This window comes from Salvelinus sp. IW2-2015, linkage group LG32, assembly GCF_002910315.2.
Source record: "Salvelinus sp. IW2-2015 linkage group LG32, ASM291031v2, whole genome shotgun sequence".
In the NCBI taxonomy this organism is placed as follows: Eukaryota; Metazoa; Chordata; class Actinopteri; order Salmoniformes; family Salmonidae; genus Salvelinus; species Salvelinus sp. IW2-2015.
In genome coordinates, this window is record NC_036871.1 from 4579025 (window position 1) to 4602441 (window position 23417).

Here is a 23417-nt window from a genome sequence, read left to right on the forward strand (position 1 = left end):
AATCAGAGAGGGTTAACTGAGTTAGCTACTGAACAAGCAAAGCACAAGAGCATTATAGTCCATTTTAGATATACAGTAGTACACTCTGGCATTTTTAAATTTTTACATTTAAGTCATTTAGCAGACGCTCTTATCCAGAGCGACTTACAAATTGGAAAGTTCATACATATTCATCCTGGTCCCCCCGTGGGGAATGAACCCACAACCCTGGCGTTGCAAGCGCCATGCTCTACCAACTGAGCCACACGGGACCCGTGTATGGCATGTTGGTGAGGGGCATGCTACAATTAATTGGTCAGTTGTTTGAGGCTAACGTTGGAGTCTTCTCCATGGGTGCGTTCCAAATGGCACCCTATTCTCTATATAGTGCACTACTATTGACCATATCCCTATGCAGTGCCATTTGATACGTACATCAAAGTAAAAAACAAAGCATTAAAGGTGTTAGGATCCTTTGTTATGTGGACAAATCATCAGAACCAGCCATTCACTCACACAGCGTGGCCATCAGTAAAGCATTAGCTAGCTGATCACTGGGCAAATGTTGCCTCACACACGGACACATTTAACGTACTGATTTGGTAGCTCACATTAGCACTGCCAGTGCAGTATTATACTGTGTTGTGGCGCAAGGCAGAGAAGCAGGCATTCATTAATTGGGCAGTGGAAAACTACTTGTAGACTTACGGTAACTACTTTCACTATCACTGGCATTGGAAGTGACGTGTTCTGGAATTAGAACAAAGCAGCAACGTATGGGTAAGTAGCCTAGAGTTGCAAAATTCCGGAAACTTTAAAAGAAATCTGGAAAATGTCACAGCTAAGTAGCCACAATGGAGGCAATGATACAGTGATTGAAATGAGTGGCTTTTTGGTACAAATTCCTTATGGGTCACAACAATACAGAAGTAAGAGAAACAGATAGGAGATGCTAGTGTAAAATGAGCTAGGTCGTGTCATTGTGATCAATTGACAACACTTTGCATGGTTACAAAAGAAGTGACCCTCACACCCATCAAAATTACATCACTTTTTAAGGTTACACACAATGGAAAATAAGATACTTCACTGTTAACCTATACATACAAACAAAAATATATCACTATTCTGGGGCACGCGTACACATGTACACACAGAGCATGCTCATTCTCCGATTTTTATATTTTTTCAAACAATTGAGCCCTTGTATGGCTTCACAAATAGGCAGAACACATCCCAAAGTGACTCTTCGTCTTTTGCAAGTCAACTAATCCAAGCCAGCTCTGCCCAGTTCAAGAGCATCCACACATGATTGTTTCATGTATGGGCATATTTCTAGTGGTATCAGTGTAGATGTTTTATTAGAAAAATACATGTAGATGTTGTATGAGCCAAAAATACATGCAGATGTTGTATGAGGTGATAAAAATAGGCTCTGGATGGAAATGTGATCTGGATGGACTTACCTGGTTTAATAAAAAGTTTTTGCTTATTTCCAAAACGATGAAATTACAACATCCTAAGCAAGGTAAAGATAAGCTAAAACTTTAAAAAGTTAAAAGTTTTAGCTCATCTTTAACTTACCTCAGATGTTTTCATTTAATCGTTTTGTAAATAAAACGATGAGCAAAAAAAGTAAGTAAACTATCCCTTTAAAGTACAAACAAAGACACGAGACAGCTGTAAGCCTTCGGTCAGCTCAGTTATTGGATGGAAGAGAGACTGGGGTTGAGATGAGCATGAAGCATTGCTGAGAAACCACTGGAGGAACAGTGTGGAGAATGAAACCGAGAGAGGGGGAGAGGGGACACTGAATGTTCAAATTATATTATATATGCTCTGGGGGCATATTTCACTTGATATCACTGATATAAGGTCAGGAGAAGTGAGAAAATTATAAAGATTGTGAAGAGATGGAGTGTTGTGTATGGGTGGCGGTGGGTAGCTGGATTGGGGACTGGGGGGACTTACTCTGGCTTTTGGATAGCATGTCATCAGGGTTGTCCTGTGGAGCAGTCAGCAGAGAGCAAGCCAAACAAGGAAAGAACAACCACAAGGACAAAATGTTACTGGAGTCACAGAGAGAAAGAGACGAGTGGGGGAGGACTACCACCGGACACTGCCGTGGCAATGCAACAGGGTGGCCATCTTGGCTCAACAGGAGAGAAAACAGGCTGATACACGGACTTCATGTTGTTTGTGATAGGCTACATTGCAGCTCTGTCCAATATTATATAGGGAAATTGACTATAAACCGGCTCTTACGAGAAGGATGCTGGACTGGTTCGTGTCCAAAGTTGCACTGGCCCATTTTTCCAAGTGTTACATGGGTGAATTTTATGTTTCTCTTGTGGGCTGGGGTCATGGTTCGGCCCCTGTTGCCAACACTGCCCCACTGTGTCCGGTGTGCCTTCACTGGCCTCTTCTCTCCTCCCGTGCCTGATCTCTACCATTGACAACCCAGAATGCCCGGGTGTAAACGGTCTCTTGATCTCGCTGTACTTACGGTCAACATCGCTCGTTTCCTGCTCGCTTGCATCCTTGTTGTAGAAAGGGAACTTTCGGGAAAATAGGTTCTTTTTACGCTTGTCATTGAGTGACTGCTGAGGAAGAAAACGAAAGGAAGGGGGGGTGGGCAGAAGGTATGGAGAATGTCTAATGTCGGTATGGAGAAAATATAGAAGCCCCTCACCACCTGGTGCTTTGACTCTGTGGCTAGCCTTGTGGCAAGGTTAACATGAGAGCTAAAGGCTTTAGCGGGGTTGGCATGAGAGCTACATTGACAATGTAGCTAGACCTGAAGCAAGATTTGCATGAGAGTTAAATGCTGATTTATACTCTGACAATGTGGCTAGCCCTGTAGCAGGGTAAGCATGAAGCTAAAGTAAAAAAAATCCAGATACTGGCACAATCGTCAAGCCACATTTCAGAGCTGTATTTATTAAGCTAATCAGCCACTTCAAGACCCAATATATCAGGCAAAAGGCTAAACAGTATATACACTGAGTATACAAAACATTAAGAACACTGCTCTTTCCATGACAGAGTGACCAGTTGAATCCAGGTGAAAGCTATGATCCCTTATTGATGTCACTTATTAAATCAACTTCAGTCAGTGTAGATGAAGGGGAGGATACAGGTTAAAGAAGGATTTTTAAGCCTTGAGACAATGGGGACATGTATTGTGTATGTGCACCATTCAGAGGGTGAAAGGGAAATATTTAAGTGACTTTGAACGGGGAATGGTAGTATGTGCCAGGCGAACCAGTTTGTGTCAAGAACTGCAACACTGCTACGCTTTTCACGCTCAACAGTTTCCCATGTGTATCAAGAATGGTCCACAACCCAAAAGACATCTAGCCAACTTTATACAACTGTGGGAAGCATTGGCGTCAACATGGGCCAGTATCCCTGTGGAACGCTTTCGACACCTTGTAGAGTCCATACCCCGACGAAATGAGGCTGTTCTGAGGGCAAAAGGGGGCGTGCAACTAAATATTAGGAATGTGTTTCTATATTTTGGTATACTCAGTGTAATTAATGCTCATCAATACTGGGGTTAGATATTGATTTCCATAGTGCTTGCTAATCAAGTTCAATGTGTGACAAGGTGTGCAATTTTAGGAATTATGGTTGATTAGTAATACATATTTTAATATAAAATACAGTACATATCTTACACAAGAAAAAGAAAGCCTCAAATTGTTAAAAAAATCCCTGAAAAAAATCCTTGTCAGCCACAAAATAAAAGTATTCTGTATCACCAAAACACTAAAGGAAAATGATGTATCGGAACACGATGGGCGAGATTCTACCGCTCTGTCAATCACCAATCGTATGTGGAGAGCCAAGATCACTCATTGGCTGCCAGTAGGCTGATAATGCCACCCCATCACAAAGTGAGCATGTGCAAAGCAAAGATGAGTGAGTGGTGAGGAGGCCTCGGAGAAAGCTTGGGAAGAAAAACGAGGTGACCTACGTCATAATTCTTAAGAGGCAATTGATTTGCATGCAAAATGGGATGCAGAGAAGGGAAAACCCCCAAAGCTAGCTTTTTGTGCATACACATGCCAAGAGTAGCAATTTCACTGCTTTTGTTTCAGTGCTTTCTTATCCCCTATAATGCTAACAAGATTAGCTGTAAATATCGTCCCATTCCCAATCTTTCCCAAGCTTTAGATAGATCTAGTGACATCAGTAGTGTCTACTGGTTGGGGGCCAATTCAGTCCAACCTGCTTTGGGTTATTTCACTGCATCCAGGGCCATGCTGCACCTAGCGAGTAAAGTTGAAGACTATTGAGATAAACAGAGAGAGAGAGAAAGAGGGGGAGTGTGAGAGCAAGGAAAAGAGTCGGGTGGTGGAGGTAGTGGCAGAAGTGGCAGACGGTCAGACGTCAATGGCAAGCGTATCTCTCCCTCCTTTTCCACTCATGCACGTTTTGTCTTTTTCGGTTTGCCTTGTTAGGAGTCGGCGGCACTGGGGTGTTTCGGTTGGCGTGCGGGATACTTTTTGGATGGTAACACATCTAGTCTATGGGCTCGCCCACTCAGGTTTGTCAATGTAGTTGTATTAAAAGTTATTAAAAAAGGGAAATGAATGACAGCTAGACTTGAGGCAGCGTCAGTCAAAAGGTTGTCGACAGACATGCTGTTAAAGAGCTGTCTAGCATTTCCAAACATTAGTCACAATCAGATTGATTAGTATTTGTAATTCAAGTGGCAGCAGAAAGTACTAATCATTGGACTAAAACTATACACACAATTTGAAATTCTGCAAATTACATTTTCTGCTGTAAAATACTGGATCCTGAAATTATTAACACCCTTGATAAAGATGAGCAAAAATGAAATAAAAATTGAAATAATGAGCTATATTGAATGCTCCCAAAAAAATAAGAGAAAGAGATTTTGTTTAATAAGTAATAAATACAGAAATCTCAAAAGTGTAGGTCAAAAGATTATTGACACCCCGTTTTCAATAGTTCCCCTTGTGAGGATAACGGCACTGAGCCTTTTCCTAAAATGTTCTATGAGTTGAAAATTCCCTTCCCTAAATTATTTATGAGCTCTCGAGTAGCGCAGCGGTCTAAGGCACTGCATCTCAATGCAAGAGGCGTCACTACAGTCCCTGGTTCGAATCAAGGCTGAATCACATTCGGCCGTGATTGAGAGTCCCTTGGGGCAGCGCACAATTGGCCCAGCGTCGTTCGGGTTTGGCCGGGGTAGGCCGTCATTGTAAATAACAATTTGTTCTTAAATGACTTGCCAAGTCAAATAAAGGTTAAATAAAAAAATCGAACATTCTCCCGGCTGCCAATCGCCGTGCCCGAAGCACCTGTCACTCACATGGCTCTCTCAGATACCTAAATTATTAATAGCCAATGCCTGACTACAAGCTACAAGTGAAGACAGACATATCAGAAATGCAACGACGTGCGTCCTTTTCGAATTCCGAGGCGCATATCGAAGATGTTATAACTGTCCACATTTACTTTTCGTCAGCCAACAAGATGAGTAGGCCTAATGAACAGCAAAAGCACAAGCCTATGTCAATCTACTATCCCCCATAGTACAAAAGTTAACCTATTCTATGGGTCAGCTGTCCTTCTGTGCGAGAAATAAATATTCCAAATATACTCTGGGACAGTTGTTGGACGTGATAGATCAAAAAAACTTTAAAAAACAAATGAAGCTGATGCAACAGATTATCTTAAAATGTTGATAAACTATTAGGCAATTTTTCACATAATAAGTGCAGCAATGTGCATACAGAAATAGGCTATAAACTCTAATATTCCAAAATGCAATTACCAGGAAAACAGCGCAAATGCTAGCAGTTTCAAAAATATGTGGACACCTGCTCGTCGGGCGATCATTTCAAAATCATGGACATTAATATAGAGTTAGTCCCCCCTTTGCTGCTAAAATAGCCTTCACTCTTCTGGGAAGGCTTTCCACTAGATGTTGGAACATTGCTGCGGGGACTTGCTTCCATTTAGCCACAAGACCATGAGTGAGGTCAGGCACTGATGTTGGGTGATTAGGCATGGCTTGCAGTCAGCGTTCCAATTCATCCCAAAGGTGTTCGATGGGGTTGAGGTCAGGGCTCTGTGCAGGTCAGGGCTCAAGTTCTTCCACACCGATCTTGAAACACTATTTCTGTATGTACCTCGCTTTGCGCACGGGGGAATTGTCATGCTTAAACAGGAAAGGGCCTTCTCCAAACTGTTGCCACAAAGTTGGAAGCACAGAATCGTCTAGAATGTCATTGTATGCTGTAGCGTCAAGATTTCCCTTCACTGGAACTAAGGGGCCTAGCCTGAACCATGAAAAACAGCCCCAGACCATTAATCCTCCACCAAACTTTGCATTTGGGAAGGTAGCATTCTCCTAGCTGCTCGGCCATGAAACCCATTTCATGAAGCTCCCTAACGAACAGTTATTGGGCTGACATTGCTTCTTGAGGCAGTTTGGAACTCTGTAGTGCGTGTTAAAATCGAGGAAAGGCAATTTTATGCGCTACGCGCTTCAGCACTCGCCGGTCACATTCTGTGAGCTTGTGTGGCCTACCACTTCGTGGCTGAGCTGTTGTTTCTCCTAGACACATCCACAATAACAGCACCTACAGTTGACCAGGGCAGCTCTAGCTGGACAGACATTTTATGAACTGACTTTAATAACTCAACCTATGATGGTGCCACATTGAAAGTCCCTGAGCTCTTCATTAAGGGCCATTCTACTGCAAATGTTTGTAATTAAAAGTCTCATTAAAGTTTGGCTACATTTTCAGGTGCCTCCCTCACGTCAGCATCGGTCTGGACATGACAGGCTGTAGCCAATACGCATAGGCTATAACCTACACTTCGACATGTAGGCTAATTATTTATGTACATCTATATACACTTATGTTTTTCTTTAAAGAATAGCTACTATTTTTTGGATAAAAAATGTAATTGGATATTTTTCAAGAACCTCTTGAAGGCCAAATGGCCTTGTCCCTAAATGCCCGAGATTCCCGGCATGCCCATAACAAAGATCCACCACCATATTTTACAGTAGGTATGGATTTATTTTCTGCTCATGCATTCTCATTTAGATGCCAAACCCACTGCTGGTGTGTATAGCCAAAGAGCCTACTGTAAAATATGGTGGTGGATCTTTGATGTTATGGGGCAATTTTTCTTGCACTGGTCCTAGACTTTACCCAGTACAAGGACATTTTAGTCAATAATCTACCCAATAATTTACCCAGTGCAAGGGAATTAATTAATAAAAAAAAACGTTTTTTGACTAACATGTTGGTCTGGAGCCCTGAAGGTGAGGTATTTCTCAGTCGTGTCGAAGCTCTGTCTGGCACACCAATGGAACCAGCTTCCCCCTGATGCTAAGACAGTAGAGTCCCTGCCCATTTTCCAAAAACGTCTGAAACCGAACCTCTTTGAAGACCATTTTAAATATCTCAGTCTTCCCCCCCCCGCCCTCAAAAATAAATAACTAGCACCGATTTTCCTTAAAACATCTTCGGGATTGGCTCAACCGGGTCGGTTGAGCTAACATAGGCTAATGCGATTAGCATGAGGTTGTAAGTAACAAGACAATTTCCCAGGACATAGACATATCTGATATTAGCACAAAGCATAAATTCTTGTTCATCTAACTGCACTGTCCTATTTACAGTAGCTATTACAGTGAAAGAACACCATGCTATTGTTTGAGGAGAGTGCACAATTTCGAACATGAAAAGTTATTAATAAACAAATTAGGCACATTTGGGCAGTCTTGATACAACATTTTGAACAGAAATGCAATGGTTCATTGGATCAGTCTAAAACTTTGCACATACACTGCTGCCATCTAGTGGCACCAGGGCTGGAATAATACATTAAGGCCTTCTCTTGCATTTCCAAGATGATGGTATTATCTTTTACCAGATCTATTGTGTTATAGTCTCCTACATTCCTTTCACATTTCCACAAACATCAAAGTGTTTCCTTTCAAATGGTACCAAGAATATGCATATCCTTGCTTCAGGGCATTAGGTTAGATTTGGGTATGTCATTTTAGGCGAAAATGTAAAAAAATATATAAGAGGATACGCCCCTTTAAATGACTGAAATATCAATTGAAAACCACATTGTCAATCATTTTGACCCCTACCTTTTTGAGAAAAAAAGTATTACTTGTTAAACAAAATACCTTTCTCTGAGTATTTTATTAGTATAAAATAATATCATTTGGGCTTCCTGAGTGGCGCAGCGATCTAAGGCATTGCATCGCAGTGTTAGCTGCGTCACTAGCGATCCTGGTTCGATACGAGGATGTATCGCAGCTGACCGGGAGGCGGCACACAATTGGCCCAGCGTCGTCCGGGTTAGGGGAGGGTTTGGCCGGCTGGGATGTCCTTGTCCCATCGCACTCTAGCGACTCTTGTGGCGGGCTGGGTGCATGCACGCCGTCACGGTCGCCAGGTGTACGGGGTTTCCTCCGACACATTGGTGCGGCTGGCTTCCGGGTTAAGCGAGCAGCGCGGCTTGGCGTGGTCGTGTTTCAAGCGCTCACGACTCTTGACCCGTACAGGAGTTGCAGCAATGGGAAAAGACTAACTACCAATTGGATATCATATTGTGGAGAAAAAAGGATGAAAAAATATATTATTTAAAAATGTTTTAGCTCAGTATTTTAATTATTTTACAGCCATTTTTGCTCATCTTTATGAAGGGTGTCAATCATTTCAGACCCCACTATATATTCCAAATGGTGAGGTCATCCTGTATGCAGACTACATGATTAATTCTATAATCATACACTTCAAACCCTAATTAAACACAATGCAAGTATTGCTTTAAAGTGTCACAATACTCATTAATCAGATCAAACACTAAATCTAATGTCCTCCTTCCTCATAACGAGACAGAAATGTTACTTACCCCTCTGTCTCGCGACTTGGAGTTAAACTTGACCGTCTTTAGCCGCGCCCTCTCTTTCTTCTCCACCCTGAGGGTTAAGGTCATGAAAGTTCATTAGAGGTCGTTAACCTGATAAAATATGTCAGTAACACAATTGAGGGTTGCAAGATTATGTAATTTATAGATCGGCAGGTAAGGGTGCTCTCGAGCGACTAGATATTCTTTACCATTCAGCCATCAGATTTTCCACCAATGCTCCTTATAGGACACATCACTGCACTCATCTCTGTATACCCGTCACAAGACCCGCTGGTTGATGCTTACGCCTCACTCACACCTATCTGAGATACCTACTGCAGCCCTCATTCTCCACATACAACACACTTTCATATTCTGTTAAAGTTCCCCAAAGCACACTCATCCATGGGTCGCCCCTCTTTTTAGTTCGCTGCAGCAACCGACTGGAACGAGCTGCAAAAAAACACTCAAATTGGACAGTTTTATCTCCATCTCTTCATTCAAATACTCAATCATGGACACTCTTACAGACAGTTGTGGCTGCCTCGCATGATGTATTGTTGTCTCTACCTTCTTTCCCTTTGTGCTGTTGTCTGTGGCCAATAATGTTTGTACCATGTTTTGTGCTGCTGCCATGTTGTGTTGCTACCATAATGTGTTGTCATGTGTTGCGGCCATGCTATGTTGTTGTCTTAGGTCTCTCTTTATGAAGTGGTGTGGTGTCTCTCTTGTCGTGATGTGTGTTTTTTCATATATATATATATATACAGTGGGGAGAACAAGTATTTGATACACTGCCGATTTTGCAGGTTTTCCTACTTACAAAGCATTTAGAGGTCTGTAATTTTTATCATAGGTACACTTCAACTGTGAGACACGGAATCTAAAAATCCAGAAAATCACATTGTATGATTTTTAAGTAATTAATTTGTATTTTATTGCATGACATAAGTATTTGATACATCAGAAAAGCAGAACTTAATATTTGGTACAGAAACCTTTGTTTGCAATTACAGAGATCATATGTTTCCTGTAGTTCTTGACCAGGTTTGCACACACTGCAGCAGGGATTTTGGCGCCACTCCTCCATACAGACCTTCTCCAGATCCTTCGGGTTTCGGGGCTGTCGCTGGGCAATATGGACTTTCAGCTCCCTCCAAAGATTTCTATTGGGTTCAGGTCTGGAGACTGGCTAGGCCACTCCAGGACCTTAAGGTGCTTCTTAAGGAGCCACTCCTAGTTGCCCTGGCTGTGTGTTTCGGGTCATTGTCATGCTGGAAGACCCAGCCACGACCCATCTTCAATGCCTTACTGAGGGAAGGAGGTTGTTGGCCAAGATCTCGCGATACATGGCCCCATCCATCCTCCCCTCAATACGGTGCAGTCGTCCTGTCCCCTTTGCAGAAAAGCATCCCAAAGAATGATGTTTCCACCTCCATGCTTCACGGTTGGGATGGTGTTCTTGGGGTTGTACTCATCCTTCTTCTTCCTCCAAACACGGCGAGTGGAGTTTAGACCAACAAGCTCTATTTTTGTCTGATCAGACCACATGACCTTCTCCCATTCCTCCTCTGATCATCCAGATGGTCATTGGCAAACTTCAGACGGGCCTGGACATGCGCTGGCTTGAGCAGGGGGACCTTGCGTGCGCTGCAGGATTTTAATCCATGACGGAGTAGTGTGTTACTAATGGTTTTCTTTGAGACTGTGGTCCCAGCTCTCTTCAGGTCATTGACCAGGTCCTGCCGTGTAGTTCTGGGCTGATCCCTCACATTCCTCATGATCATTGATGCCCCACGAGGTGAGATCTTGCATGGAGCCCCAGACCGAGGGTGATTGACCGTCATCTTGAACTTCTTCCATTTTCTAATAATTGCGCCAACAGTTGTTGCCTTCTTACCAAGCTGCTTGCCTATTGTCCTGTAGCCCATCCCAGCCTTGTGCAGGTCTACAATTTTATCCCTGATGTCCTTACACAGCTCTCTGGTCTTGCCATGGAGAGGTTGGAGTCTGTTTGATTGAGTGTGTGGACAGGGTGCTTTATACAGGTAACAAGTTCAAACAGGTGCAGTTAATACAGGTAATGAGTGGAGAACAGGAGGGCTTCTTAAAGAAAAACTAACAGGTCTGTGAGAGCCGGAATTCTACTGGTTGGTAGTGATCAAATACTTATGTCATGCAATAAAATGCTAATTAATTACTTAAAAGTCATACAATGTGATTTTCTGGATTTTTGTTTTAGATTCCGTCTCTCACAGTTGAAGTGTACCTATGATAAAAATTACAGACCTCTACATGCTTTGTAAGTAGGAAAACCTGCAAAATCGGCAGTGTATCAAATACTTGTTCTCCCCACTGTATATATATATATATTTTTTTTTTTTAAATCCCAGCCCCCATACCCACAGGAGGCCTTTTGGTAGGCTGTCATTGTAAATAAGAAATTGTTCTTAACTGACATGCCAAGTTAAATAAAATTAAAGTAAAAAATATTCAAGAAACGTTCCCAAAATTCCTGGTTTGGAGCGTTCCCTGTTCGAGGATTCCGAGTTGGAAGATTCCCTCCCTGCTTATTCTCTTTCCTGATTCCAGGAATTCAAAATTCAATGTTTGTTAGACGTTTTCATAGCTCAAAAGTAGTCTTCTATTGAGTGAACTATTTTGTAAATCCTACTGTATGCAACAATCCAATATGATTGGTTAAAATAAGCACCATGCAATTTCTAGATTTGCAGTACTTTTCCATTCATTTGTGGCCCTGACATACAGGACATCGGACACAGAGAAGTATCTATATCCAGACCACTCAGAGGCTATGGATAAATATTCAGAAACGGTCTAATGGAAACCAAAGCTTCGGCAGGGAGGAACCCAATATGTACCTGAATGTGCCAAATCTATTTTAGAACGGCAAGTTCTTCAAAGGTAAAAGTGTTTTGAAGTCACAGCATTAATTGTGTAGGAGCTGCGGACTATGGCAGGGATAGGTAACTTGTCGAGGAGGTCCGAAACACTTTTGTTTTTTATTCTCTCTGTCTAATCAAGGACTGATTCAGAACTGGGACATCAAGAGTACAACTAACTACGAGTTAGAAGAGAAAAACAGGAGGGGGTTTACCTTCTCTTGCTGGGGATGACACCCACTTCCTCTGCCTCGCCCTCCGGGGTCACCTGCCGCGCCTGCCACCACTCGTCGTCTGAGGCGTTCACCACATGCAGGATGTCCCCGAATTTAAAGTTGAGCCCCTGAGAGGGGAGCCCTGAGTCCTTTGTCTTGTCATAGTCGAATAGGACTCTGGAAAGAGTAGGAAACAAGTCACATTCAGTAAGTGAGTTTGATCATTTAGATGTAGTCATCTGGATGGCATATGGCTAATACTTGATTAACAGTAAACTATAATGTGTAGTAACCAAACATTATACAACTACAGTTTGTCAGAAGCTTCAAGATCACAAAATTAGTACAATGTTAAAATGAGTCCACATCCCACACCACGGTTGTGTTGATCCTGCTATATGCCTCAACTAAATGAATGGAAATATGACCACTGCATATTTTGAAATCATACAGTGCTTATCTTTACCATTCATTTTAGATTGCAGAATATAACTGAATCTACAAAACAGATGGCCTGAGACATGGAATTAACTCAACAGATGAATACATTTTGGCAAACTTCTAAACATCTGACAAACTTCGATTTTCGGAGGTTAATGCAACCGCTGTGTCAGATTTCAAAAAAACTTTACGGAAAAAGAAAACCATGCAATAATCTGAGTACGGCGCTCAGAGACCAACACAACCCAAACAGATATCCGCCATGTTGGAGTCAACAGAAGTCAGAAATAGCATTATAAATATTCACTTACCTTTGATGATCTTCATCAGAATGCACTCCCAGAAATCCCAGTTCCACAATAAATGTTTGATTTGTTCGATAAAGTTCATCATTTATGTCCAAATACCTCCTTTTTGTTCGCGCGTTTAGCCCAGTATTCCAAATGCATGACGGGCGATCACTAGGAGCAGACGAAAAGTCAAAAAGTTCCGTTACAGTCCGTAGAAACATGTCAAACGAAGTATAGAATCAATTGTTAGGATGTTTTTAACATAAATCTTCAATCTTCCGGTTCCAACCGGAGAATTCCTTTGTCTTCAGAAATTCAATGGAACGCAAGCTAACTATCACGTGAAAGCGCATTCTTAGCTCATGGCACTCGGGGAGAGACCTTACTCAATCCCCTCTCATTCGCCCCCACTTCACAGTAGAAGCATCAAACAAGGTTCTAAAGACTGTTGACATCTAGTGGAAGCCTTAGGAAGTCCAATATGACTCCATAGACACTGTGTATTCGATAGGCCAAGAGTTGAAAAACTACAAACCTTAGATTTCCCACTTCCTGGTTGGATTTTTCTCAGGTTTTTGCCTGCCATATGAGTTCTGTTATACTCACATACACAATTCAAACAGTTTTAGAAACTTCAGAGTGTTTTCTATCCAATACTAATAATAATATGCATATATTAGCAACTATGACTGAGGAGCAGGCCGTTTATTCTGGGCACCTCTGTGCACCTTTCATCCAATCTACTCAATACTGCCCCTGCAGCCATAAGAAGTTAACCCGGAAGCCAGCTGCACCAATGTGTCGGAGGAAATGCCGTTCAACTGACGACCATAGTCAGCCTGCGGACACCCGGCCTGTCACAAGGAGTCGCTAGACCGCGATGAACCAAGTAAAGCCCCCCCGGCCAAACCCTCCCCTAACCTAGACGACGCTGGGCTAATTGTGTGCCGTCATATGGGACTCTCGGTCACGGCCGGTTGTGACACAGCCTGGGACCGAACCCCAAGCTGTAGTGACACCACAACTCTTAGACAGCTGCGCCACTCGTGAGGCCTCTCCTAATTTTTTCAAGTTAGGAGCACCTGTGCTACCAATGAAACATTTTAATTTATAGCCCTGAGTGCAAGGTTAAGCTGTAGACCTTCAATCTATTTAGAGGTGGTGATGTCTTTTAGTTTGTTTTGGAGTCATCTCCACCCCCCTAGAGTTGACTGATGCATGCACCTGTGCATCACACGGTGACATCATTTTGAATATTGAATAGCTCTCCGTGTGTTTATGCTAGAGAATTACTGTTGCAGCTCAAACCCTTATTTCCGCCGATATAAAGTTTGTGCCAATTCCATAACATGGGGCTTGTGATAGCAGATTTTTTCTACACATGAGAGGATCTGGACAAGAAAATCACCACGAGATTGTCTGTAAAATCCGAACCGTGTAAGCTACAAACCAATATGTCACCAATATCGAAAGCGGAGACTCTCACAAACACAAAGGTGATGTTTGTTTAGCTCTAAGATGCACACCAGCTTCAAGGGAGTCGTCAATGTAACCCAGTACCAGGCTGTAGAAATTGCAAAAAGTGCAAAGGGGGCAAAATGTGCCCAAAATAATGTGACCAAACATGGGTCTAAATATTTTTCCCTAAGTTTTCTTATACACTACATTATCAACAGTATGTGGACACCTGCTCTTCGAACATCTCATTCCAAAATCCTGGGCATTAATATAGAGTTGGTCCCCCCTTTGCTGCTAAGAGTCCAATGGCAGTGAGCTTTACACCACTCCAGCCGACCCTTGGCATTGTGCATGGTGATCTTAGGCTTGTGTCCGTGTGGCTGCTCAGCCATGGGAAACCCTTTCATGAAGCTCCCGACGAACAGTTGTTGTGCTGACATTGCTTCCAGAAGCAGTTTGGAACTCGGTAGTGAGTGTTGCAACCGAGGACAGAAGATTTAAGGCGCTAAGTGCCTCAGGACTCGGCGGTCGCGTTTTGTGAGCTTGTGTGGCCTACCACTTCAACGGTGGGCCATTGTTGCTCCTAGATGTTTCCACTTCAAGATAACAGCACTTACAGTTGACTGGGGCAGCTCTAGCAGGCCATGAATTTTACGAACTGACTTGTTGGAAAGTAAAAGCCAAATTCAATGTTTCATAAAAATATTTTGTTATATATTTTTTGTATACCGACAAGGGTCCTAAAATTCCAAATCAAGTTGCTAAATGTTACATTTTACGACCATTTTAAAACAATTCCATATGTTAGCTTAGTAGATATTGCGATCTAAGGGCTTAGACCTACAGATGTTAAAGCTAATGGTCATTTACATTTTTGGAGAACCTCTTTAGGTCTTACCTAACGTAGAGTGACCTCTTCTGGCTGGTCCGCAGCGAGCCTGACCCCGAGCTGATGCTGCTGTTCATCATCTGTTCTCGCAGGTCGTGGATCTTGGCTTCAAATCGACTGTACTCTGAAAGGAAAACATAAGCAAAATAGACACAATATTGGCTTAATTAATTAAGAAGAAAAATCTAAAAATGTATAAAGAATTTACTAAAAGAAACAAAAAGGCCTCGTCCCAATAATCTCTCTTTCCCCCCCAAAGTGTTCACTTGTTCCCTTCACTGATTTGAAAGTAAATGACTGGTGTATAGAAATATAGTAGAAACTCCCCCAAGCCCATTCCTCTACCAATCCAATGCATTTGTGGGAAGTAGTGAACGAGAGTAAACTTAAGAAAGAAGATATTATTGGGACACACCCTATAATATGGGGTCCAAAATTGACACCCTTGATAAAGATGAGAAAAAATGACTATATAAAATAAATATATAAAAACAGGGAAATTATATTATTTTATATTAATACAATTCCCCAGAGAAAAATATTTATTTTAACAAGTAATATTTATTTTCTCAAATAAGGTAAGGGTTCAAATTATTGACACCCCTGTTTTTAATACCATTCAATACTTCACTTGGTGAGGATAACGGCACTGAGCTTTTTTCAAAAATGTTTTATGAGATTGGGGAACACATTGGGAGTAATCTTACACCATTAATAAATTTTTCTAGATTCTTGATATCCTTTGTCTACGCTTATGTACTGCCCTCTTCAATTCAAACCACAGGTTTTTAATGATCTTCATGTCCGGAGACTAAAATGGCCATTGCAAATTGAGGTGTCGTGCATTTATGGATGCCAAGGGAAGCCAGGCTTCCCCAAAAAATTGACCAAGAAAACAAATATCCTTCAATTCGCAAGAAGCTGAATGCATCTAAACAGAGAAAGCATCTGAGCGAACGAAACAGCGCCCCTCTGTCTCAGTATGTGTAGCCCACTATCTGATAGTCAAAAAGAGTATGACATTGTTGCCACCTGTAGCGCTGAATATCTAACTTTGATATCAAAGGTCCCACAATTGACAGTGCATTTCAGAGCAAAAACCATGCCATGAGGTCGAAAGAATTGTCTGTAGAGTTCCGATTTTTGCCACATTTTGCTACGTTACAGGCTTATTCTAAAATGTATTAAAAAATATATAATCTACACACAATACCCCATAATGACAAAGAAATAACCGTTTAAAAAAAAAACATTTTTGTAAAACAATTATGAAATACCATACTTACATAAGTATTCAGACCCTTTGCTATGAGATGAAAAATTGAGCTCAGGTGCATCCTGTTTCCATTGATCATCCTTGAGATGTTTCTTCAACTTGATTGGAGTCCACCTGGGGTTAAATTCAATTGATTGGACACACCTGTCTATATAAGGTCCCACAGTTGAGAGTGCATGTCAGAGCAAAAACCAAGCCATGAGGTCAAAGGAATTGTCTGTAAAGCTCCTAGACAAGATTGTGCCGAAATCTGGGGAAAGGTAACAAAACATTTATGCAGCATTGAAGGTCTCCAAAAAACAGTGGCCTCCATCATTGTTAAATGGAAGAAGAACCACCAAGACTCTTCTTAGAGCTGGCCGCCCGGCCAAACTGAGCAATCGGGGAGAAGGGCCTTGGTCAAGGAGGTGACCAAGAACCCGATGGTCCCTCTGACAGAGCTCCAGAGTTCCTTTGTGGAGATGGGAGAACCTTCCAGAAGGACAACCATCTCTGCAGCACTCCACCTTTCAGGTTTTTATGGTAGAGTGGCCAGACAGAAGACACTCAGTAAAATGAACATGACAGCCCGCTTGGAGTTTGCCAAAAGACTCTCAGATCATGAGAAACAAGATTCTCTGTTCTGATGAAACCAAGATTGAAATCTTTGACCTGAATGCCAAGAGTCACGTCTGTAGGAAACCTGCACCATCCCTACGGTGAAGCATGGTGGTGACAGCATAATGCTGTGGGGATGTTTTTCAGCGGGGACAGGGAAACTAGTCAGGATCGAGGCAAAGATTAACAGATTAAAGTACAGAGAGATCCTTGAAAACCTGCTCCATAGCACTCAGGACCTCCGACTGGGGCGAAGGTTCATCTTCCAAAAAGGACAATGACAGTCAAGTCAGGACAATACAGGAGTGGTTTAGGGACAAGTCTCTGAATGTCTCTGAATGTCCTTGAGTGGCCCAGCCAGAGCCCAGACTTGAACCCGATCGAACATCTCTGGAGAGACCTGAAAATAGCTGTGCAGCAACGCTCCCCATCCAACCTGACAGAGCTTGAGAGGATCTGCAGAGAAGAATGGGAGAAACTCCCCAAAAACAGGTGTGCCAAGCTTGTAGCGTCTTACCCAAGAAGACTCAATGCTGTAATTGCTTCCAAAGGTGCTTCAACAAAGTACTGAGTGAAGGGTCTGAATACTTATGTAAATGTGATCTGTTTTTGTTGTTGTAATAAATTAGCAACAATTTCTAAAAACCTGTTTTTGCATTGTCATTATGGGGTATTGTGTGTAGATTGATGAGGGGAAAAAACTATGTCATCAATTTTAGAATATTATCACGGTTTCACATAGGTTGTAATATGGCTTTTTTTTCCTCGCTTGGCTTCCCTGGTGATTTTACCCAAGCATCGCTACTGGCAAAATGTTGATTTTGTTGTCAATTAACAATTTCTGTGTGGCCAAGTTCCAGCCTCCTGGCAGAGAAACCAGGTTTTGGCTAAAATGTCTTGGTACTGGGTAAAGTTCATGATGCCGTTGACGTTAACAAGCGCCCCAGGACCAGTAGAAGCAAAATAGCCCTATAACAATGATCCACCACCATATTTTACAGTAGGTACGTGGTTCTTTTCTGTATATGCATCTTTCTTAAACGCAAAACCCACAACTGGTGTGTGTGGCCAAAGAGCTCTATTTTCATGTCATCTAAGCCTAGCACCGGTTTACATTTCAGTCATTTAGCAGACGCTCTTCTCCAGAGCAACTTACAGTAGTGAGTGCATACATTTTCATACTGATCCCCCATGGGAATCGAACCCACAACCCTGGCGTTGCAAGCACCATGCTCTACCAACTGAGCTACAAGGGACTACCGGTTCCAATCGAAGTGCCAATGCCGTTTAGCAAACTCCAAGGGCGTCATTTATCAATAGGCGCAAATTTGGCATGGGTCCTCAGATCCTCAAAAGGTTATACAGCTGCACAATCGAGAGCATCCTGACTGGTTACATAACTGCCTAGTGTGGCAAGTGCTCGGCCTACGACCGCAAGGCACTACAGAGGGTAGTGCGTACGGCCCAGTACATCACTGGGGCCAAGCTTCCTGCCATCCAGGACTTCTATATCAGGCAGTGTCAGAGGAAGGCCCTAAAAATTGTCAAAGACTCCAGCCACCCTAGTCATAGACTGTTCTCTCTGCTACCGCACGGCAAGCGTACCAGAGCGCCAAGTCAAGGTCCAAAAGGCTTCTTAACAGCTTCTACCCCCAAGCCATAAGACTCCTGAACAGCTAATCAAAGGGCTACCCAAACCCCCTCTTTTACGCAGCTGCTACTCTCTGTTTATTATCTATGCATAGTCACGTTAACGCGACCTACATGTACATATTACCTCAACTAACCGGTGCCTCCGCACAATGACTCTACCGGTACCCCCTGTATATAGCCTTGCTTGTTATTTTACTGCATCTGTTTAATTATTATTATTATTATTATTATTTATTTTCTATTCATCAATTTTTTACTTAACACTTATTTAAAAAAAAATATCTTAACTTATTAAAGCATTGTTGGTTAAGGGCTTGTAAGTAAGCATTTCACTGTAAGGTCTACTACACCTGTTGTATTCGGCACGTGACAAATAAAATGTGATTTGATTTATATGTGGGCTCATTTCCACGCAAAGTGTGAGATTCATCAATAAGAATGTTTGATTGAGAGTGTGCGTAAATTCACTCACAGCCATGACCCCATAATTTGACCTCGAGTGCATTTGTTACGATAATAATCCATATAAAGTACAGTAATTTGTTAAATTAGAGGTACGTGTGAGGGTGAAACCATTGTTGAAATACTATAAAAACTGAGATAATGGAAAATTGATTGATCTGATCCTGCTCTGTTCGAAGATTTGGAACGCAATCCATTTCGCAGAGAACCTACTTTAAAAAGGTAAACACATGCCATTCCGGAGCACATCCAAATACTCTCCACCCTCTGTTTTTTAGCAACGGGCACTTTTCAGCGGGAGTTTGCCGATTGGCATGTCACAGCTCTCGATGAGTCAATGTAATCATTAGCAAAGCGACCAGTTACATACAATTTACAACAACAGGTTGAAGTCAATAGGGGTTTCCCCCCTCTGATAACCAGGTGGTGAATCGCATCTCTGCATGTCTGGCAGACATATCAGTGTGGATGACGGATCACCACCTCAAGCTGAACCTCGGCAAGACGGAGCTGCTCTTCCTCCCGGGGAAGGACTGCCCGTTCCATGATCTCGCCATCACGGTTGACAACTCCATTGTGTCCTCCTCCCAGAGTGCTAAGAACCTTGGCGTGATCCTGGACAACACCCTGTCGTTCTCAACTAACATCAAGGCGGTGACCCGTTCCTGTAGGTTCATGCTCTACAACATTCGCAGAGTACGACCCTGCCTCACGCAGGAAGCGGCGCAGGTTCTAATCCAGGCACTTGTCATCTCCCGTCTGGATTACTGCAACTCGCTGTTGGCTGGGCTCCCTGCCTGTGCCATTAAACCCCTACAACTCATCCAGAACGCCGCAGCCCGTCTGGTGTTCAACTTTCCCAAGTTCTCTCACGTCACCCCGCTCCTCCGCTCTCTCCACTGGCTTCCAGTTGAAGCTCGCATCCGCTACAAGACCATGGTGCTTGCCTACGGAGCTGTGAGGGGAACGGCACCTCCGTACCTTCAGGCTCTGATCAGGCCCTACACCCAAACAAGGGCACTGCGTTCATCCACCTCTGGCCTGCTCGCCTCCCTACCTCTGAGGAAGTACAGTTCCCGCTCAGCCCAGTCAAAACTGTTCGCTGCTCTGGCACCCCAATGGTGGAACAAACTCCCTCACGACGCCAGGTCAGCGGAGTCAATCACCACCTTCCGGAGACACCTGAAACCCCACCTCTTTAAGGAATACCTAGGATAGGATAAAGTAATCCTTCTAACCCCCCCCCCCCCCTTAAAAGAGTTAGATGCACTATTGTAAAGTGGTTGTTCCACTGGATATCATAAGGTGAATGCACCAATTTGTAAGTCGCTCTGGATAAGAGCGTCTGCTAAATGACTTAAATGTAAATGTAAATGTTTCTTTGGGTTCCCAAATAAGAACAGAACAATAGACAGCACCCACATCGCAAAAAATTACCATCCCAAAATGATTTCAACTATGTGAACAGAAAAAGGCTTCCACTATTTATGTGCAGGTGATAGGTTATGTGATGCGCAATAGACCCTGCTGAATGTGGTGGTATGGTGGCAAAGTGGAACACACAACTCTTTCATTCTACAGAACAGCAATGTTAGCCTATAGGTTTTGAAAGATTTTGAAAAGCTGTTGAAAGGTTTTGAAAGCTGTTGAGGATGGATGGCTTGTTGGTGAGTGTTGCCTACACATTTGAAGTATATTTTCCATTGCTAAAGCAACTTAAATTGTCCTAATGCTCCTCTCTTCATAGCAATGTTTTTATTTTTACTGGTCAAGCCACAACTGAGCAAGCCAAATAAAACCTTTTGGCTGTACTCAATCTCTGACACTAGCACCTCTTCCAGTCTCTGAAAGTTTTTTCCTTCGCTTTTTTTGGTTTCGTGGGGTACGGTGTTGTATTTTCCACACGGCTTTAAAGGGATGATTTTGACCATATGGTTAATTAGAGTAGTTTTGAAATGCAAACATCAAAGTCATGCACGAGCACATGAACAATTGGTATTTATCAATGTTATCTCCTACCGGTGTGCATATGACGCTCGTAGGATTGTTTGATAAATCACACTTTTTCTATGCGTACGACCATTCTAAATTCCGTTAGTAAGTAGTACGTTAGAATAGTTTTTACGCAATATTGATAAATGACACCCCAGGTGTTTACATTTGTTGGATGACATAAAGGTATTTGGTGATGCACACCAGTGGTGGGTTTTGCTTTGAAAGAACCCCACACCTAGTGTAAAATATGGTGGTGGGTCTTTAATGTTATGGGGCTATTTTGCTTCCACTGGTCCTGGACTTTACCCAGTAAAAGGACATTTTAGGCAATAATCTGTTTGCCTGTGCCAGGAGGCTGAGACTTGTCCAAAAGTGGATCTTCCAGCAAAACAATAACCCCAAGCACACATCAAAATCCACAAAGAAATTGTTAATTGACCACAAAATCAACATTTTGCAATGGCCATCTCAGTCTCCGGACTTTAACACCATTTAAAATCTATAGCTTGAATTGAAGAGGGCAGTCCATAAGCACAGACAAATGATATCAAGGATCTGGAAAAATTCTGTATGGAGGAGGAATGGTCTAAGATCACTCCCAATGTTTTCATAAAACATTTTAGAAAAAGGCCCAGTGCCGTTATCCTCGCGAGGTGAGGTATTAAAAGGTATTGAACACAGGGGTGTCAATAATTTTGACCACTACCCTTTTGAGAGAAAAAGTATGACTTACTTCTCTGTGCAATTGTATAAGTAAAAAATAATATAATTTCCCATTTTTTGTGAGCATACAATATAGCTCAATATTCGATTTTTATTTTTTAACAGTCATTTTTGGTCATCTTTATCAAGGGTGTCAATCATTTCAGATCCCACTGTACATGTGCAGGTAGGTGATAAAGGGAGCGCTTACCTGACGTATACATTCCGTTTAGAAAAAACAAGAGCGAAACTAACAATACATAAAAAATTGTGTCAGGGGCAAGGTCCATCTCATAATCTCCATAACACATTTACTTTGAACTTCAAGTTGAGACATATCGATCACATCTTACAATGTTTATTGCATTCATCAGCATTTCCTTACACCTAGACTTAAAATAAACCCTCAAGTCAGTTGAATCAATGAACTTTTCCGCATCTACTGTATGTATTAACATTAGTTTTGGCAATCATGGCCCGAGAAAGCAAAATATCTTAAACAATGAAGGTAGACAAAATACTGTAGATCAGCTGAGCTATTCATTGTTTTATTTTTTTAAGTAAACATGAAAATATACAATAAAAGGGGAATGCATTGAAGTGCATACTAGTTCTTAAATGACATTGAGGGAATGGCAGGGTGAAATCTCCCCCATTTAGCTTGAGTGGACCGTTGTGCTCAGCAATGGAATGTCATCTTAAACTGCGGATCCCGTTTCACTGCAAGTGGAAAAAGTGACCACAAAACCTCCCGTGGAAATATGATATGGGATTCACGTGATGTCATAACAAGTCCCATCAGGATAAAGACATTCAAGAAGGCCTGATGTTGCAGTTACAAATACCATGCAAAGAGCTGACATGGTTCCCTATTCTACATAACAGAAAAACAAGTATGTTCTACACAGTGTATTTCTAACACATTGTGACGTTGCACTCCACTGAATGCGCTCATGGTTGGAAACAGACCAGGGTTCAGATACTATTCTAAATCAATACAAATACACCAGCGCAAACCCTGCCCACCTGGCACTCCAGGCAGGCTAAGGCAAACGGTCAAAGAATTAAAATGATTTCAAATAGTGTATGAACCTAGGTCTGTCTGGTGGGAGATTAATTAGAAAGTCATTATATTTGACAAAGATAAGCAGGTTCACAGTTGGAAAGCAGTTCCGTTAGTAAGCAACTGTTACATTTTACCATTTGTAACGTGACATTACCCACTCCAACCGTATAATGGACTCACTTATCATGAAGGAGATTGGTTTGTAATGTAATAATGCACCATTATAATATGGATAAGAAAAGACAGACCTGGGTTCAAATACTATTTGAAATCTTTCAAAACGTTTAGCATTTGCTTTAGCCTGTCTGGAGTGCCATGTGGGCGGGGTTTGCCGTTTTGCGACTATTCAACTGGTTCCATTGCGCCATGCAAGCTCAATCAGGCCCAGCTTAAGTATTTGACATGATTTCAAATAGTATTTGAACCCAGGTCTAGAAAGAGACAAACATAAGGTGGAAGAGACTCCCTGTAATGCAATAAACCCTGTACCTTCTCCAAAACCCCCAACAAGAAATGCCTCATTTATAGCATTTATTTTCAGATTGAGATTACACCAAAACAAAATC

The 23417-nt window shown here is 42.2% G+C and overlaps 1 protein-coding gene across 8 annotated transcripts in view; it reads right to left on the minus strand.

Moving 5' to 3' along the window:
• dlg1b (discs large MAGUK scaffold protein 1b) overlaps positions 1 to 23417 on the minus strand; it is a 160531-nt gene that overhangs the window by 35682 nt on the left and 101432 nt on the right. For 2 of the 8 annotated variants that reach the window (XM_070436814.1, XM_070436815.1), the window contains exons 12-15: positions 15110 to 15224; positions 12023 to 12199; positions 8908 to 8974; positions 2486 to 2579 (exon numbers count right to left, since the gene is read on the minus strand). In XM_070436814.1, the coding sequence (XP_070292915.1) occupies positions 2486 to 2579; positions 8908 to 8974; positions 12023 to 12199; positions 15110 to 15224 (453 nt within the window). Of the gene's footprint in view, positions 1 to 687; positions 730 to 1950; positions 1985 to 2485; positions 2583 to 8907; positions 8975 to 12022; positions 12200 to 15109; positions 15225 to 23417 lie in introns of all 8 variants that reach the window. The other 6 variants (XM_023978025.2, XM_023978026.3, XM_023978023.2 and 3 more) reach the window with 5 other exon arrangements.